The sequence below is a fragment of the Camelus ferus genome, chromosome 3, assembly GCF_009834535.1.
Source record: "Camelus ferus isolate YT-003-E chromosome 3, BCGSAC_Cfer_1.0, whole genome shotgun sequence".
In the NCBI taxonomy this organism is placed as follows: Eukaryota; Metazoa; Chordata; class Mammalia; order Artiodactyla; family Camelidae; genus Camelus; species Camelus ferus.
Window position 1 is genome coordinate 65,919,996 of NC_045698.1, and position 18,010 is coordinate 65,938,005.

General features: G+C 37.8%; 1 protein-coding gene and 1 long non-coding RNA gene across 2 annotated transcripts in view; one reads left to right on the forward strand and one right to left on the reverse strand.

The window, feature by feature from the left end:
* The window catches only part of LNPEP (leucyl and cystinyl aminopeptidase), an 82,832-nt gene extending 65,233 nt beyond the window's left edge, over positions 1-17,599 (forward strand). Inside the window, exons 12-18 of the mRNA XM_032476403.1 lie at positions 4,753-4,936; positions 6,070-6,226; positions 10,331-10,515; positions 12,002-12,163; positions 13,958-14,098; positions 14,690-14,771; positions 15,403-17,599. Of these exons, the coding sequence (XP_032332294.1) occupies positions 4,753-4,936; positions 6,070-6,226; positions 10,331-10,515; positions 12,002-12,163; positions 13,958-14,098; positions 14,690-14,771; positions 15,403-15,534 (1,043 nt within the window). The 3' untranslated portion in view covers positions 15,535-17,599. The remainder of the gene's footprint in view (positions 1-4,752; positions 4,937-6,069; positions 6,227-10,330; positions 10,516-12,001; positions 12,164-13,957; positions 14,099-14,689; positions 14,772-15,402) is intronic.
* LOC116662624 lies at positions 1,009-12,657 on the reverse strand. The gene is made up of 3 exons (XR_004318597.1): positions 12,647-12,657; positions 12,299-12,303; positions 1,009-1,227 (listed from the first exon to the last, which is right to left on the reverse strand). It is a non-coding gene; the product is annotated as an uncharacterized LOC116662624 (long non-coding RNA).
* Positions 17,600-18,010: the final 411 nt, after the last annotated feature.

Sequence of the window (18,010 nt, forward strand, 5' to 3'; positions counted from 1 at the left end):
CTTTCTCATTATATGAACTTTTTCATAGGAATGCTTCTTAAAAATGAAGATTGTGTTACCTCTTCTGATTTAATACATATTTCCAAGGTGCCTTTCTGTTGTGTGTTTATAATACCAATTGAAATGTATGAACAAACCAGTTGCATTTCAATCTAACTAGAGTGGAGTGTTACAACAACTGTTTTATAATTTCAAACACTAAGAACAGGTCATCATATCTTTGATTAACATAGCATAGCTGGAGGTGCAAAGAAGTGCTCTCTCCTTTGATAAAAACAAAACTTCATATGTTAAGTGGGTCCTGGAAGGATGGTCTCTGACCTAAGAGAGAATAAATAATCCCATCTCCCTATTTGAAAGGGACCAGTAAGGAAATTTTGCAAGCCTCTCAATAGTATATAAGTTTTGATTGGTATTAGAAATAATTTGACAATAAGAAATTACTTTTATTAGCCCTTTACTTTTTAGCTCAATTTATATGTGAGCTTCTTAAACTCTTTTTGAGATTCACACCCCAAAGTCAAGCTAAGCCCCTAGCTGACATTCTCTACTTCCACTGCACAAAAATTGTTTCAGAAACTCAAACATGCCTCACTGCCTCTTGTCTCTGGGCCTCTGCATATGCTGTTTTCTCTCCTGGGAGAACACTATTGCCTCCCATCTCCCTGTTCTCTCTTCAGGTCTCAACTCACCCACTGCTTGCTCCAGGAAGCCCTCCCTCACCCCAAGGCAGGTTAGATGCCCTCCTTATGGTATTTTAGTAATGTTCTCTACTTTTAATAAACTGTAAGTACTGTTTCGTTTATACCTACCCCCACATTAGATGTATCCCTCATTGAAGGAGGAGATCATGGTTACACAAGTCGCTTTTGCACTCTTTGCACCGAGCAGGCACACAAAAATTTATTGAATGAATAAATTCTAGTCTATAGTGAAATGACTCAATTTCAAATCTCACTGTAAAAAGTTCTAGGAAGAGAGCATTCAAAGCTTGATGAAATGATATCTTCTGTTTCTCCTCACTTGGGGCAAATATTCTTAGTAAAGGGGAATATACAGAATGTATTATAATGACTGGTTTAATCTAGAGCTGGAACTGAGCCAAGACATGAAGAAAGCAGTCTGCTACTTCCTCCTCCCAACTCTGTTATTTAACCTTGCTGCTGCTGCAGTTTTAACTCCTGACAGTTCAGGTTTTGAAAGTTCACACTGAAAATGTTCTGTCCCCTCAAGAAGTATTTGACCCTGAGGACAGTTGGGTCTTCTTGATTCTTAACTCTCCCATGAGAACCACTCTTGGTTTAATTGAATTTTAAGTTCTTCTATTCTTCAAAGAAATGGAGCACAGATGGTGACTACAGAGGCTTCTTTTATGCCACATGACTTTAGTGCAGTGTGTTATCTTGGTGGTTTGTTAAATCTATAGTATATTTCCATGTGTTCTAGTGCTAGGGTTGCTGGGTTAGTCCATTAGTTCAATCAAATATAGAAGTTATATGTTGTCAATATTTTTGTCACTTTCCCCCATATACATGGATTTTGTGAGATTAATAGTTTTTGTGCATAAGGAAGGCATAGAGGGACCATTTTTCTAAACTACCTATTGAGGAAATTACACTAAAAAAAGTATCTCCCTCTCCTTTCTCTTCCTTGCTTTCCCCACCTCTCCTTTTCTCTCTTCTACACTTTACTCAGACCTAAGCTCTTTCACTGTAGGAAATTTTTATATGAAATCTAACTTGAAAGATTCATGTGTCTGAAAGGATATCACTGTGCCAGAAATATTTCTCTGAAAGTAAAGGTCATTGAAATTGAAGGCAATTGAAAAAAAGAAGAAGGAAGGGCATGTAGTTAGGATAGGATATGTATCATGTGCCAGTCTCTGCTCTTGCCTTTCCCCCTAATAAAATAAAGGGGAAGAAAGGAGTACTGGAGAAAGGAATGCTTTTGAACAGGAGGGAATGCAGTTCAACTGCATGTATAATGCTAGCCCTCTGGAGCAAGCTATACAGGAAATTTTGCAACTTTGTAGTAAAAGTGTATTTTTTTTTTTGTTTCTGTGCTTTAATGTTTCTTTATAAAACAGTAGCTGATTTTTGTAACTCACTGACAAATGGTTTTTTAAAATCGCTATTTGATTACTTCATCTGGGCTTCTGCCATTTAACATTGGAGTTGCTCACTCTTTTTCACTACTCAATGGACTGTGAAAATTGAACTGTTAATCTGTTAATGATTATAATAAATTAAAAACATATGAGTGTAGCCCTCATCCACATTTGAGCTGCAGGATGTAGTTACTTCCCTTGTGTGCAAAGCTATTATATTTTTTTGATATCTGTGGTTTTAAGGTCCTCCATTCTGGATCATTCAGAAGACCTGAAAGAGATGAATATGTTGATTCTTTAAATGATAACTCTCCTCTCTATGCTGTGGGCTGCAGGGCTTTATATTCTGTCATCAAAATGACAGTAATAATTTCAAGTACACTCCCAGCTGTGTTCCTCCTCTCTACCATCTGGACTTGGCTAGGTTTCCAACATGGCAAGTTGCTTATCAGCCAAGATACTCTGTATTTCAGTATTTTCCTGCATCCATCCAGTGGGAAAATGGCCATGCTTATTCTTTGCCTCCTTTTTGGGGAAAAGGAGGTTTGGAGCTCTTTAGTTCTTCTTCCCAAGGTCCCTTCTTGATAAAAAGCTCTGTAGGAAATTGTGTTTTGTGACCTGGAGAGTGCTGATATTTTTGCATTAGCTAACAGAGTTAATTTCATTAGTCATTGGTGTGTTAAAAATATCTCCAACTTGGAGCAGCTACTGTTGTCATCACAAATATTCCTTAGAACTGTATTCTACTCTAGAAAAAGGAATGAACTCTATTAATGTAATTAATCTTTCCTATCTGTTGCTATATCAGCAAAAACATAAATTAATATGGAATATTTTAATGAAAAAGGCTGATTATCTGATATGTCTTGTTAAGAAATAATCAGAATGTTAGTCTTTCCATCTTAAAAGTCTTTTACAGTTTCAGCAGAATTGGAGTAACTAAGGTATTAAGAGAATCTGATAAATTTAAATAATTCATGCTCTTAAAGTTGATCAACCGTAAGACCTCGGGTATTAAAAGGGTTTTTAAAAAATGGAGAGAAAAATAAAGGGTTTAATTGTGTTTGCAAAGCATTTTATGTGCAAAAATTTTCATATGTAATTGTTATGATAGAGAAAATTATAAAACATCCTAAATACTTCCAATAGGAAATTGGTTAAACTGTGGTAGATCTTGAAATAGAATATTATGAAGATATTTGAACACTGCATTTGAAGATAATGGAAAAATCTCATGGGGTGAAAAAGCAGTATACAAATAAATGCATATAGATCTACCGTATTAAATATTAAATCAGTTAATATGTGTATAGAAAAAATCTTGTCAGGAGATACACCCCATAACGCTATTATTGTCTGAGTTTAGATTATTTTTCTTATCTCTACTCCTCTTTCTCTTATAGTTTAAAAAATTAGTATTCTCTACTTTAAAATGGGGAAGAAAATTTATTATCAAGCATCTACAAACCTTATTTAGATATGTTTAAAACCATTTAGTGTGACTTAATTATTTTGTTCACTCATTAATTCACTGAGTAAATTTTGAGTACCTGAGTACATTGTTCTAGGTGCTGAGGGGTTCACGTGGACAAATAAATCTCATGGGGCTTATGGTCTAATAAAGAGTAAACTTTAAGATTCTTAGAAGCATGCCCTTAACTAATATTTTAAATTCGCATCCTTGTTGTCAACTTTAAAGGACATTTCTTGATTACTAATTTTAAAGATTTTTAAAATTTCCATATATATTTTGTAGTCAGATTTCGTAGCAATATGTTTTGTAGTCACATATTATTTACCTTCTTATTAATTGTACATTGTACATTAATTGAAATGATTCTATATAAATTACTAATGACTGTCTCAGTATTCATATATGTAATGTTAAGGGCCTAAAAATTACATTGCCAGTTTTCTATTATTTTAACTCAATTATTTCTTATTTGTGCTTAATGAGACCTTAATCCTTCCCTAATGTTTATTTTAGAATTAGGTGACTTTTTAAAGTGGCTTTGTCTGTTCTTCCTTGGCTAACATAACTAGAGACAAAGGCTGGGATGGAACACGTTTCATCTGGTCCTCCCACTGCCTCCCCAGCTGCCTCACCTGCACACGCTTCCCTTCCTGCTTCTCTTCTCCCCCGTGACTTTGGGAGCCAGTTCAGCACACGGACACCATGGACACTTTCTCTCTAGGACTTGAACACTCAGGGCCCCTCTTTACTTGGCTAACAGTACCTGTGTATCCTGAAGTCTCAGCTTTGATGTCATTTCTTCCAAGAAACCTCTCCTAACCTTCACCTGAGGGGGTGAAGCATTTCTGCTGTGTGCTTCCACAGAATGCCATGCTTTCTTTTTCCATCGATAATATTTTTATGATATTCTACTTGCCTGGTTACTTTAGACTGTAAGATCTATGAGAGAAGGCACGTATCTACCTGTTTACCATTAAATAAATAATTGCTTAGTGAATGAGTGGTGACCTTTGTTAACAAGAAAATAACTGCTTTGGGAGGCAGACATTTAGTTTATTAGTAGAATATTAAATATAAAAATGATAACCATATTAACTTTGAAACAAAGCATCCATAATATTTTTCTTGCCCTGTTATCTTCTCTCTCTCTGATTTTTTTGGTCTGTGTTAGGTGTCATCAATCTCACAGAAGAAGTGAAGTGGGTCAAGGTCAATACAGACATGACTGGCTATTATATTGTACACTATGCAGATGACGACTGGGAAGCACTGATCAAACAGCTGAAAATAAATCCTTATGTCCTGAGTGACAGAGACCGAGCCAGCCTCATCAATAACATCTTTGAACTTGCAGGGTATAGTATGCTTGACTTGGGTCTTGTTTTGTTTTGTTTTGAACCAAGTGTTCTTGAGGAAAAGAACATTTTAGAAAAACAGTGCAGAAGAGCTTGCATGTATTGCCCGTTAGGTATAGTTCATTGTGGAGGACTGGGAAAATATAAAATAAAGTCCTTGCCTTCAGGGGCTTTAAAATCTATGTTGAAACATCAGCTACAAACATACTGAGCAGTTAAATAACACGATTTAAATAATATTTCAGGACTGTACATACCAACAAGCAGGACATGTATTTGCTGAATAAATTGATGTAGAAGTTCAGGCTTTGTTTTATTTCATGAGAGAATTCTTTTCAAGTAGCAGGTAGTTTAAGCATGAGGCTTGGTGCTCACCCACGGGTTTGAGGGACACCTCTGAGAGCTGGAGTACCACGTACCTCCCCTGCCACCCTGCGTGTTACACAGCCCCAAAGCCAAGAATGGCGGTGACCTCGTGCATGGGTATCCTCCAGATAGGAAGGTTCCCGGCTTGGATTGTTAATGGGTCTGGAGACACAAGAAATACTCAGATGTGTTCCCTCTGACTGCTCTTGGCCCTCCTATTTTGGCCTGTTTTTTATGAAGTGACCTTACATCATCTCTGCCATCATCGTTGTGATTTTTATAAAATAGCTAATTTTTTAGATGTGCCCTACCATAAATTCACAGTGGACCTTGCCTTAACAAGTTTGACAAATTCCCATACAAATAGCAAAAATTTCTTTCTAATTCAAATCCTCTTTATGTCACCTACTCTCACCTGATAAATAATAAGTTAATAATAAATAAATAAAATTAACACTCTTAATCTCTTCTCACCTAAAATGTTATAATACTTTTCCTGAGTCAGTAGCAATTTACAGGTGGCTTACAGAATTAAAAGCTGAGCTATTGTTTATCTTTCTCCTAAAATGTGTCTTTAACCTTCAGTCACACACACAAGCTTAATCAGAGAAAATAATATTTAGTCCAGCTTTACAGAATGCCACTCAAAGCTTAAATTGTAGGTCTTCAGGACTCCCCACCTAGCCATAAAGTTTCTCTCTCAGCGTGCGTACCGTTCATCTGCCTGTCCTGGCGTATTTACTTTTCCTGTTCTTTCATCCCCTTAGCCTAGGCAAGGTGCCTCTTCAGAGAGCTTTTGACTTGATTGATTATCTTAGAAATGAGACCTATAATGCACCCATCACTGAAGCCCTTTTCCAGACGGAACTAATCTATAACCTCCTTGAGAAACTGGGGCACATGGATCTGGCCTCAAGACTGGTGGTAAGTCTGCCTTTTGCCAAGTTCCTGTTGTTGCTCACCTTTTCTGGTGTTATTCATGCTCCACTCCGTGGTAACAGGCTGAAAAAGCAACCAGTTAAACTCCATTTTCTTCACTTCCCTTGTTATGAAATCTTTATTTTGAATCAAAATGGCATTTCTTACCATGAAGAGTTGATAAAGGGTTAGCGTGACGTGGTCTTGTTTGAACATCAAAATACAGACTTCCGACACTGCTGTCAAAATGGGGTCACATGGAAAGAAAATTTCTCTGTTCAAATCCAGGTTTACTTTTATGTAATAAATGCTTGAAATGGGCCCTTTTGCAGTGCAGTCCTCCCCCATAATTTCCTGGTGGTAGTTATAAAATGGTAGGTACGTTTATGTTGAGAATATTCTGCTTTAGGAGTCCTCACTGATAACTGTCTTATGGACAATGCTGCTGGTGGTTATGTCTCCCTGCAAATCACCAGAGGAGCCTTGGTGTTGGGGACTGTTTTAATCCTCACATAATGCCACGTAGATGTTTCTACCCCCCACTGCATAGCTGAGGATACTGAATAACTTTCCCAAAGCCACTTACCTAGTAAATTAGAAAGCTGAGATCCAAACTTAGATTCATTTCACTCCAGAGCCTGCTCTTTGTGTTATGTGGCTGTATTTTAAATGAATTTGTTCTAGCTGTGTCATCTTTCAAAGGATTCCATTTTATTGGAAAGAGCAAAGCTGTTTCTTTCTTGCTGTCTTTTTCTTTTTCCTTTTTTAAACTGCATTTTTTAAATTAAACCAGTTTGAAGTCCTGTTAAATTTCATGATGACAGAAGCCACTCTTCTATCTGCCTCTCTCCAGTAACTGTGTTGAGGGCCTAGTGTCAGGAAGCACTTGGGGGATGGGAATATAGCTCAGTGGTAGAGCACATGCTTATCACGCCCAAGGTCCTGGGTTCAATCCCCAGTACCTCCCTTTAAAAAAAAAAAAAACAAAAGGAAGCACTTGATACTTACCTCAGGTATCCCTGTGCTGAGAACACAGATGCTAAATTCAATTCAAGGAGTGAGACCTTTTGAATATTTTCCTACTGTGAACTCAGCTAACTCTGCATCTTCATCCCGCGATGATTTCCAGTTTGCTGGGCAGGCATGTGTTTGTTAAGAACATAGTTCATGGTGGGGTCTGTGGGACTGGTGGTTAGTTGGAGTTTGGAGTGGCAGACCTTTCCGAGTCCTTAGATCCAACCTTCAGATAGTATTTGTGATTAAGGCTGGTGTCTAATGAATTTTTAAGTCAGTAGCACCCAAGCATTGTGTATATTTAATATAGGTCATTTTGTTATGTAGGCTGCATGTGCTACCTGCACATCACGTTTTGTGATGTCTGCTGTGATGTGGGCCTGTAGGCACTTTTGAATTGTGTCAAATTGTTCACATCTGATGCTAAAGTCTGATCTCAGACATATTCCTGTTTTATCACTTACAAGTCTGTCATTCTTTTACATATATGGGATTGGTGGGATAAACCTTTTGCTATAAAAGCTGACACTTCACTTTTAAGAAGCTCAGTTGACCCAAGAAAGAACTCCCTGGGCCCATCAGTGTAAAATTAAAGCAGTAAATCAAAATGTAATACATAAGTGCCAGCATCTTGCCCCATCTGTTTTATTTTTTAAATCATTTTGTGTTATCGTTGTTGCACCTTATTGCTTATCCAATGTTCACAGCTTGTTTATTAGCTCATCAGTTTATTCCCTCTCCCTACTGTTACGAAATCAGAGTATTGAATTCCATTGTTTAATGAGTGTAAACTAAAAAAAAAAAACTCATGTAAAACCATGGAAAAACGGGTTTAATTTTATTCCTAAAAAGGAAAGATAACTTGAAGCTTGCTGTCATTTATTAAAGATATAACCTGGATTACTTACAAAAACGTTTTATAATCCAAATTTTCTAAAAATAGTATTTTTAAATAAAATCTTTTACTCTTTCATGTTACCATTTGAAATATATTTCAAGTCAACTATTTTTGGACTCCACTTGACTGGTACAGGGAATAACTAGTAGTTACACCCTGTAATTCCGATGGAGTAACGGCTCAGGAATTGGCCTTAGCATCTTCAACTGTCAGGTGTCCTCTGCTTCCAGTACTTTTTAAGTCCCATTTTTCCCCCAGTGTCTTCTTTATGTTTTAGTCAACTCTCAAGGATCATTGCCATCTTCCTCCACTGAATTTTTTTTTAATGATATTGCAAGTATGGAACTTTTTTTTCTTTCATTCTTCCTTATTTGACAGTTATGAGTAGCTTTTAAATTTATTTTTTTCGTCAGTCATTGGGGATGGTTTGCTATCATGATGCCACTGAGAAGGTCAGGCCAGTGGAAGACAGCATGTGCCAGTGCAGACATGTGTATCCAGTAGGGTCTCTGACATTACTTTTCTGTTCCTTGCACTGTCAGTCAGCATGGCAAGTATTTTTCCACTTCACATCCTCCCAGTGACTCACAAGCTTTGTCACTCACACATTCCACAAGGTGTCTATTCTCTATTTCATTGCTTTTGAAGCAAAAAAAGCAAGTTGGCAGGTTATCACACACTTCGAGTCCTTCCCCTGGCACAGATTCTTTTATTCATCTTCTAGTCCGCTCCACAAGAGACTTACTCAGAGAAGGTCTGCTGAGAAAACGGCTTCATGAGTCTAAAACTCTCCAACTAGGATTCATGTTAAGTACTGACAGTGGCATCCAGAAGAACGTAATGCTCTGCGAAGAACCTGAACTAACTGGGGGGCTAGGAGGTTTTGTATGTGGTCATCTGTGGCACTTGCTACTTGAAATGAGATGTGGTAGTGGCAATGGTGTTAATGTTGAGAGGTACCAGCGGGGAGACATCCTTCTGTGCAGAGAACCCTTGGAGGGGGGGTGCGGCGCCGTGAATTGTTTTCATTCTGATTCTGCTATTTATAGCCAGGAAGCTTTTCTAAAAACTACCTGGAACATTTTTATATTAGAATTTTTGTTCCTTTTGGTGACGTTTGTAAATGTACATTTCACATGATGATTTCCTTTTAATCCCATGTGTCCTCCCTCCCCCTGCGCCACAGCTTGCTGTCTGGAAACTGTGGTTCCCTATACTATGAACAGCTTCCACGCTTTGCTGTGGGAAGAGATGAGGAAGAAATGAGAGATCTGTTGGTTTCTTAATACCATAAGTATGCATTTAAGAATTACATCTCATTCAGAAATAATGGTAACAATGGGCTGAATAGTAGATGATATTACTGTGTGGTATTATGATTATATAGGAAAATGTCCTTATTACTGGGAGTTGCATGCTAAAGTATTTATAAACGAAATATCTATAACTTACTTTCATATAGTTCAGCTAAAACTAGGAAAACAAATGTGTTTCTGTGTTATATACACATAAAAACAAAGTAAATGTTAGAGTGTTAAAAAATTAATGATGAATCTAGCATATGGGTATTCATTGTACTATTCTTGTAGCTATTCTGTAGGTGTAAAATTTTCTTAAAATAAAAAGTTGGGTAAGGAGAAAAATTACTGTAAACAACTATTCTTCCCTGCAGGTCTCATTTTTTTACTAACTTAATTAATTTATTACAGCATCAAACAAGTTGATTTTTTAAAATACTCCTTTATTGAATTCAGAAGCATTTAAACATCTACTTATCAGTAAAGAAGTATATTTTCCTCTGGTTGCTTAATGGATTTATGGATTCTAAAGTCACGAGGTCAGGAAGTTCCAGCTTCCTTCCAGCAGTGGTTATAGGTGATACTTTTTGCAGGAAAATAACTTCTAGCTGAGTACACACAGAAGGAAGGTTCCCTACTGCAGAGAAGTCATTAATTCTTTCTGTCTTATGTCTTTAAAAGGCCCCTGTGGCTATAGCAGCCTAATTTCTGGCCTCTGTTATGGAATGGTTTCATCCCAGCTGTATGTGGGCTTCATATGTCAGTCGGTATTTAATGAGTAACATCTATGCCCCACCTGTTTTTCTCTTTGAGTAAATGTTGGGGAAAAGAGATCAGTTTTCCTGATTTTTCTGGTCCTAATTATTTGTTACTCTATTATCTTCCATTTTGTCTCTCTAGGCCAAGGTATTTAAATTGCTTCAAAGCCAAGTCCAGCAGCAAACTTGGACTGATGAGGGCACCCCATCTGCTCGAGAGCTTCGGTCAGTCTTGCTAGACTTTGCTTGCTCCCACGGCCTGGAGAACTGCAGCACTACTGCCATGAAGCTGTTTAACGATTGGTTGGCATCCAATGGAACCCGAAGGTGACGTGTGCTTCCACTCAGATGAACCCTCTTCTCTCCTGTACCTCACGTCATATACTGAAACCAGGATCTTTATCTCCTGGGTCATAAATGTTATCAAACTGAGTGTTAATGTCAGAGAGCTCTATGCATCGATTCTCAAATAAGACTTTTCTTTTAATTATAAAATATATGTATATAAAGTTTACTATCTTGACAGTTTTTAAGTGTATGGTTCAGTCCTGTAAGTATATTCATACTGTTGTGCAGTGAATCTCCAGAACTTTTTCATCTTGCAAAACTGACTTCCTTTAGCCAAACAACAGCTCCCCATCTTGCCCTTGCCCCAGCGCCTGGCAACCACCATTCTACTTTGTCATGAGTTTTACTGCTCCAAAAACCGCACATAAGGGAAATCATACAATATTCGACTTTTTGTGACTGGTTTATTTCAGTTAACCATAATATCCTCAAGAGTCGTCCATGTTGTAACATATGTCAGAATTTCCTTCTTTTTTAAGGCTGAATAATCCATTGTATGTATATTCTGTATTTTGTTCATTCATTCATCCATTGATGGATATTTGGGTTGCTTCCACCTTCTGGCTCTTAGGAATAATGCTGCTATGAACATGGGTGTACAAATATCTCTTTGAGACCCTGCTTTCAATTCTTTTACATACATACCTAGAAGTGGTGTTGCTAGAACAGATGGTAGTTCTATTTATAATTTTACAGGAACCTCTGTACTGTTTTCCATAGTGGTGGCTCTATTTTACATTCCCACCAACAGTGCACAAGGGCTCCAGTGTTTCCATGTCCTCACCAATGCTTATTCTCTGGGTTTTTGATAGCAGCCATCCTAATGGGTGTGAGGTGTCAAGCAAGTCTCTCTTCATTTAGGAGTAAAACATAGCAGGTGGAGTTGGCAGTTAGTAGAAATGTTTTGGACAGTGATTGACTCTCTCCAGGTCCTTTATTGGGCATTGTGGAAGAAGATGCAAGCATCAGATGGAGAGTCGGGGTTGGGTATTTGGATAACCTGTTGAAGCCCTTTCCAGCCCCAAGATCTTAATAAAGGCAGAAAACTGTGCTTCTTCCCCTCTTCTCATTCCACCCCGCTACGTTTGCTGCTGTATTTCTACCAGGGAGCTCACCGCACTGTGTTATGACGTGTTTATTGTTCTGCACTCAGTGATAGCCTGTGAGTTCCCAGAGAGCAGAGACTGTGTCTCATTCTCCTTCCCCTCAACAGTGTCCAGCCAGTTGTCCACGGGGCTCTTTGGGGGGTGCTCAGTGATAATTATTATATTATATTGAATTGATAATTCTTATAGTCACACCACTAGGAAAGTAGCAGCCACTGAATTAACCATTTTCTTGACTATTACTTGTAAAGACTTATTATTACCTGCTCTGTCCCCCAAAACACTATCACTAGTCAATTCCTTGCCTTTGCATTCAGGATTTTTTTTATTCTTCTCACATTTGACCACCTCTCTTACAGTCTACCTACTGATGTCATGACAACTGTGTTCAAGGTTGGAGCAAAAACTGAGAGCGGCTGGACGTTCCTCTTAAGCAAGTATGTCTCTGTAGGCTCTGAAGCAGAGAAGAATAAAATACTTGAAGCTCTTGCCAGCTCAGATGATGTGCGGAAACTTTACTGGTATGAAACCACCAAAGGAATATGATATATAGAAACAAACACACAAAGCCTAGTGCTCCTTGGGTGGGAAGTCTCCCTTTTCCTCCCTTGGCTCGCAGGCCAGATCTGAGTTGGATGGTGTGGTGAGGAGCCCACAGGTGCTGGGCTTCATCTCAGGGATTGTACCTGAACCATAGGCAGAGAGCGCTTTGCCCAGGAGAGATTGGGAGATGCCAAGCGTCACACTAAAAACACCTTCATGTTGTTGGCGTGTTGTCTTTAATTCCACAATTAGTGCTTCATTCTTTTTGGTCAAGGCATTGTTCTGTCCCAGCTGTCATGTTGAAAATGCAGACACTTCAGAAAAAGGAACCATGTAAAAGCTTTTGGTTACACCTTGTTGTGAATTTGGCAAACTTTTCCTTTTTCATACTCAACTGATGAAGACCTGGAGATGGGAGCTTCGCATGCGGGAAGGAAGGGCAGTGAGTAGGGCCTTCTGACAGGAGGAACAGTCATGGCAGGGTCAGGAACTCTGAGTAGCCAAGGGAAATATGAAGTATCTTGAAAGTCAACACTAGGAAGGGTGAAAGGGAGGCACTTGGGTCTCATTGCTTCTCTGGTATAATTTTGCTCAGGTAAATCATGACAGTGTCCAAGAGACATCTTCAGCACCTGCCCAGACCCACTTCCGAAAGGGGACGCTGCAAATAGTCATTTTCTTCAAAGTAGTAGCCAGCCTCTGACCCAAGCAAATAGGGAAAAGTTTTTGTTTTTTAAGTAGTAATAATTTAATTTTAAGTTAGTAAGACACTGATAAATTCCCACTATAAATTATTTAAACAGTACCTAAGAAAATGGAACAAGATGTGAAAGTGTCTCTCATTTGATCCTTCACTTCTGTTCTCGTCCTCTCTCCTGTTAGTAGTGTCGGTCCTGGGCTGTGCATTTATGTACGGAAACATCGGTTTATACTACACCCAGTGTTTTGTGTGTTCCTTTTAGTGAGTGATCAGCCTTTGAGGTTTGCTGTGTAGTTCACAGAGCCTACTTCATTAGTTTTGTAGCCGCTTAGTATTGCATAGCCTTGCTCTCTCATACATGTCTTGATGAGCATTTGGGGGTTTTCTCCTTTTAAAACTTACTGCTGCATTCTTTTAGGGGTGTGTGTTTTCTCACTATAAGCAGATATTTAGTAGATGAGAATTGCTTATGTTCATATGCTGGGCTTTAGTTTTTATTAGCTGTGTTAACTGGAGCAATTACATAACCTCAGCTTCTTAAACTATAGAATGAGGATAGGTAGTAATGACCTATTTTAACCATTTTTGTTCAAGAATGTAGAACATTACCTATTATACATGAAGTATCAATAAATTTAACTATTAATGTTAAGAGTATATTCTGAAATGTATCTTCATTTTCAAGTCATTCAAACAGCCTAGTTTTTTAAGAGTAATAAGATACCTGCCCTATTCAGGTAAAGTTTTTAATGAAAAAGAAAAATACCAGTCTGCAGCATTACAATAAATCATACTAGAACTTATTTCCTGAAGTCCTTACTACATCAAGAACTATTTATTTTTATGTGACCGTGTATGTAAGTGCTTATCTCATTGGTGAGCTTTTCCTTCTTTAAAAAAAAAAAAAAAGAGAAGTTTAAAAAGAAAGATTTTTAATGAATCTTAGACTAACCCAAAATATATCCCTTGAATCACCACAGAGCTTTAATTAGGAGACTAGTACTAATACAAGTTCAGTCACCACTTCATCATGAATAATTGTTTTGGAAGCTTAATCTGCTTTGCCCTTCAGGTTAATGAAGGATAGCCTCAGTGGAGACACCATCCGAACACAAAAGCTGTCATTTATCATCAGAACAGTGGGCCGACATTTTCCTGGACACTTACTGGCATGGGATTTTGTCAAAGAGAACTGGAATAAGCTTGTACAGAAGTAAGTTTCTCAGAGAATTACAAACTTAGCGTTCTCAGGCTCTGCATTTGAAAAAGATTCCCAGTGTTGTATTGGTTCACAAGAGTTAATGTTTTGCTGTGAGAGGAAAAATGCTTCAGTGACAGTTTAACTAAAACACCCAGAACTACTCACATTTGTTAAAAAAAAAAAAAAAATCCCATAATGCGAGTCATTTAACAGTGGCGTTCTGTTTGAGCAGTCATCAAGCTCAACCTTGCTTGACACCCGAGTGCTTGGCTTAGCCTGGCCATGGGCTGTTTCACAGTAGCTGTCTGGTTACGTACATTGAAAACTACTCCCTCGTGGCCAAGGGAGAGGTTAAGAACTCACATGTAGGGTTTTTTTCTGGGTGTGTGGTGTGGCTTTTGAGTAGACGTATGGACTAATAATGTACCTGGATCTCCCTAACTCCTGCCTTTTTCTGCCCACCTTCCTTCCCACTGGCCGTCAGTGTGTTTAGGATGGTTCTTGATGTTGGGAGCTGCCATTCTCTCTGCCTTAGATGCGTTTTTGCTTACCAGCAGCTGACTCATCATTTTGCCTTTTGCTCTTGTATTTGTGTTTCTTCAGGTTCCATCTGGGGTCCTACACCATACAAAGTATTGTTGCTGGATCAACTCACCTGTTTTCAACAGAGGCACATTTATCTGAGGTTGGTTGTATAAAGTGCTAGTTGGGAGCCTGGGTAACGTTCTCCCCTCAGGCTGCTCAGTTTAAGTCAGATGGTGGCTTCTCCTGCCAATTCCTGTCCCGTCTCTCCGTCTGCCTTCATCAGTGCTAATGATTCTGCACTGGGGTTATTTCTACAGCAGTGAGAGAAAATTCTGATTCCATTCTCACAATATTCCTTTGTCTCACTGATACAAATAATTTTTTGAATTAAGATCAAGATAGGCCAGATTTCTTTTTAAGTGGTAATAAAATTGTTTTTGAAGAATTCCATTCCAAGGGTAAAATTGTGCACCAAGCCTACCTATCTTTAGACTCTACCTTACTTATTGTTACTTGGCCAGTTTTTTGTTTTTGTTTTTGTTTTAAATTTGAAATATTCATCCTTGTGGGAGTAGAAGAATTCATTTTTAAAATTAACGCAGATTTCACCATGCTTGATCAGGAACTTGATATAAATACCTCAAATATTAAAATATTTCTTGTCTCTGCTTCTCTTAAGACATCAGCACAGCCATCATTAAGTTAAAGCTTATTTGAAAAGGATATTCATAGTTACCTGAGATAACACCATTCTTTTCTTCTTTTGAAATACTTCTATGTGCAATTTACAGGTCCAGGCATTCTTTGAAAATCAGTCGGAGGCAACCTTTCGACTTCGTTGTGTCCAAGAGGCTTTGGAAGTCATTCAATTGAATATCCAGTGGATGGAAAAGAACCTTAAAACTCTGATGGCTTGGCTGTAGCATGCACACCGGCACCTCACTTTGTCACCCATTTGGAGAGCTTGTTAACTTGGGCTCTGCTGCTTTTGCAAAAGCCAAGGTGAAGCCAGGATCGCTGCTGAGTTGTTTGCACTCCTAGGAGTTCTAGTTTGCTCAGGGCCCATCTGTATTTTTCATCTGTCTTTTCTGAAATGTCTTTGGGCAGTAGGTAGTTACTTATAACCAAATTACATTCACCTCTATGCCAACCATCTACAAAAACAATGGGTAATTTTTCTACTTTGAAGATATTCAAATGGGGAAAAAAAATCTGTTTTGGAATTCTGTTCTATTCCTCAGTATCCAGAAAGTACTGACGCCATGAAATAAGCAAAGAGCTACCATGGGAGCCACCATCTTTGCAGGCTGCTGGTTTGTTGGCCATTTGCTGCTGCTTGTTGATAGAGGTCATTTGAATGTGGTACAAAGTTAGCTTCAGAAAGTACGGTAATGAAGTCGATGAAGCATGCAACTCTAGAGAACTGAGCTCAGGTGTGCAGATCTACTTTGATTTGGGGTTTTGGATAATTTATTTTCTGGAAAAAGCTTATAACTGTGATTTTTTTTTTTGAAGAATAGCCAGGTGCTACAGAATTTTTTAATTTTTGTTGTATTGAGAAGCTAAATAACAAGGCCAAAAGATTAAACTTTCCAAATATTTAACACTTTCATCTTTCAGAAAAGTATTTCAAACTGAATTAGCATTAATTATAATTATTTTATTCACAAATTCCAGTATTCTCCAAATCTGTACACCTTTCTCACTCCCTGCCATGGACATACCTTATGTTATAAATAAGTATTCTACATTTATGGCAAGCATTTTTTTTTTTAATACTGGTGTCTCTTATCATGACTTTATTACTAAGGATATAATTTGTTTAAGTTGCCTTTTGGCATGATAGATCATAGACATGTTCTCTGAATCATAACCATGGGTGGATTTTCATTTTATATGATAGAGTTGCATATTATAAGCATATTTTAAAATAGAGCCTTTGAGAAATTGAACATTTTTATTTGAAGTTCACCATAGTACCTTAAAGGAATAAAGAGAATGTGGGTAAGAGTAATTTGATTCAGGTTTAATATGGTGGGCTTTGAATCTTTTCTGCTGTCAAAAACAGTACTTTTCTTTAGTTGAAAAACATCGAAGTTTTCTTTTGTCATGGCCAAACTAACAGCTTATAAGGAATGGCCAGAGAAAGAAAGGAATAAATAAAGAGGGAAGTATCCAAAACTGTATGGCAATTTTATTCCTTCTAAAGGAGAAATACTGTACTTGAATTTTTTGAGCTATGCAGATTTATACCTAGATTGTCGTATTTCATTGGTTCTTAGGAGAAAAGCTTTCTTCCTAATAATTCTTGTGCTGTGTATTTTGCTTGAAAACATCTACATACATACAAAGGGCATTTACCCATTTTTGAGCACTCAAAACACTCCACAGAATCAGACAGTGGCAAAGGTCACCTTTATTTTATTCAGCAGGTGTAAAGTGAGACTATATGGGGATTGTGTATAAAATTATATTTTATTTTATGAAAATATTTTTATACAACAAAATTTAAAAGACTGGCAATAGAAGCTAAAAGATAGCTTTCTTTAATCCTAGTGTGTTTCCCCCCTGATTTAGTGCTTTCTAAATAACATTTATTTCTCTGTTTTAGAGTAGAAAATATTATCTGAGAATCGCAGAATCATCTGAAGGTGTTCTCTTGAAACTGGGATGAGTGTAGGTCTTTATTCCTCTTGTGCTTCAGTAAATGAATAATTCAGTGGATATTTGAAAGTCAGTGTGTTTTTATATTTTTAGAGTGGGGAAAAATACTAAAGGGGTTTTGAGGGGGGTTTTTTTGTTGCTGGTTTTTTTTATCATGTTATATTACTGAAGTCCACTTTGATACAGAGTTTAAATTTTGCTACTTGTCCAAATCAATTAAGATGCTTCAGTTTTACCTGCCCATCTTTACATCGCTCCTGAAAGGTATGTTAACGCTGTATATGGCAAATCTTGTCTTGAATTATATCATTTTTTTCCTGTGAATGTGTGTGTGTTGTGGGGGGGAGTGATATAATTAAAACCTTATCAAAACATGGGCTAAAAAAGAGCTAACTCATAATCCATGTCTGTCCTTGTACTCAAAACCTGTTCATTCCCATGACACCAGATCCATACCGCTTGCGGTTTTATTTACAGGCCTCACCTCAGATCTTCCCATGGAATTCTGTCATTTTTAATGTTGTGCTGCCCCATCTATAAAGGGGTTCCCAAAACTAACTGTAAGTCAGGAATATAAGGTACAAGGGGCATGAGGCACCTAATAATAGCTGCAACATGTGGTGGCGTAAGTACAACCGCAGCTTCTGAAGGTCGTTTCCTCCCAGATTTGATTGAGCCGCTGTATTTCTGAGAACGCATTCAGGCTGAAGCAGAGCAGTTGCAGGATGCTTTTGT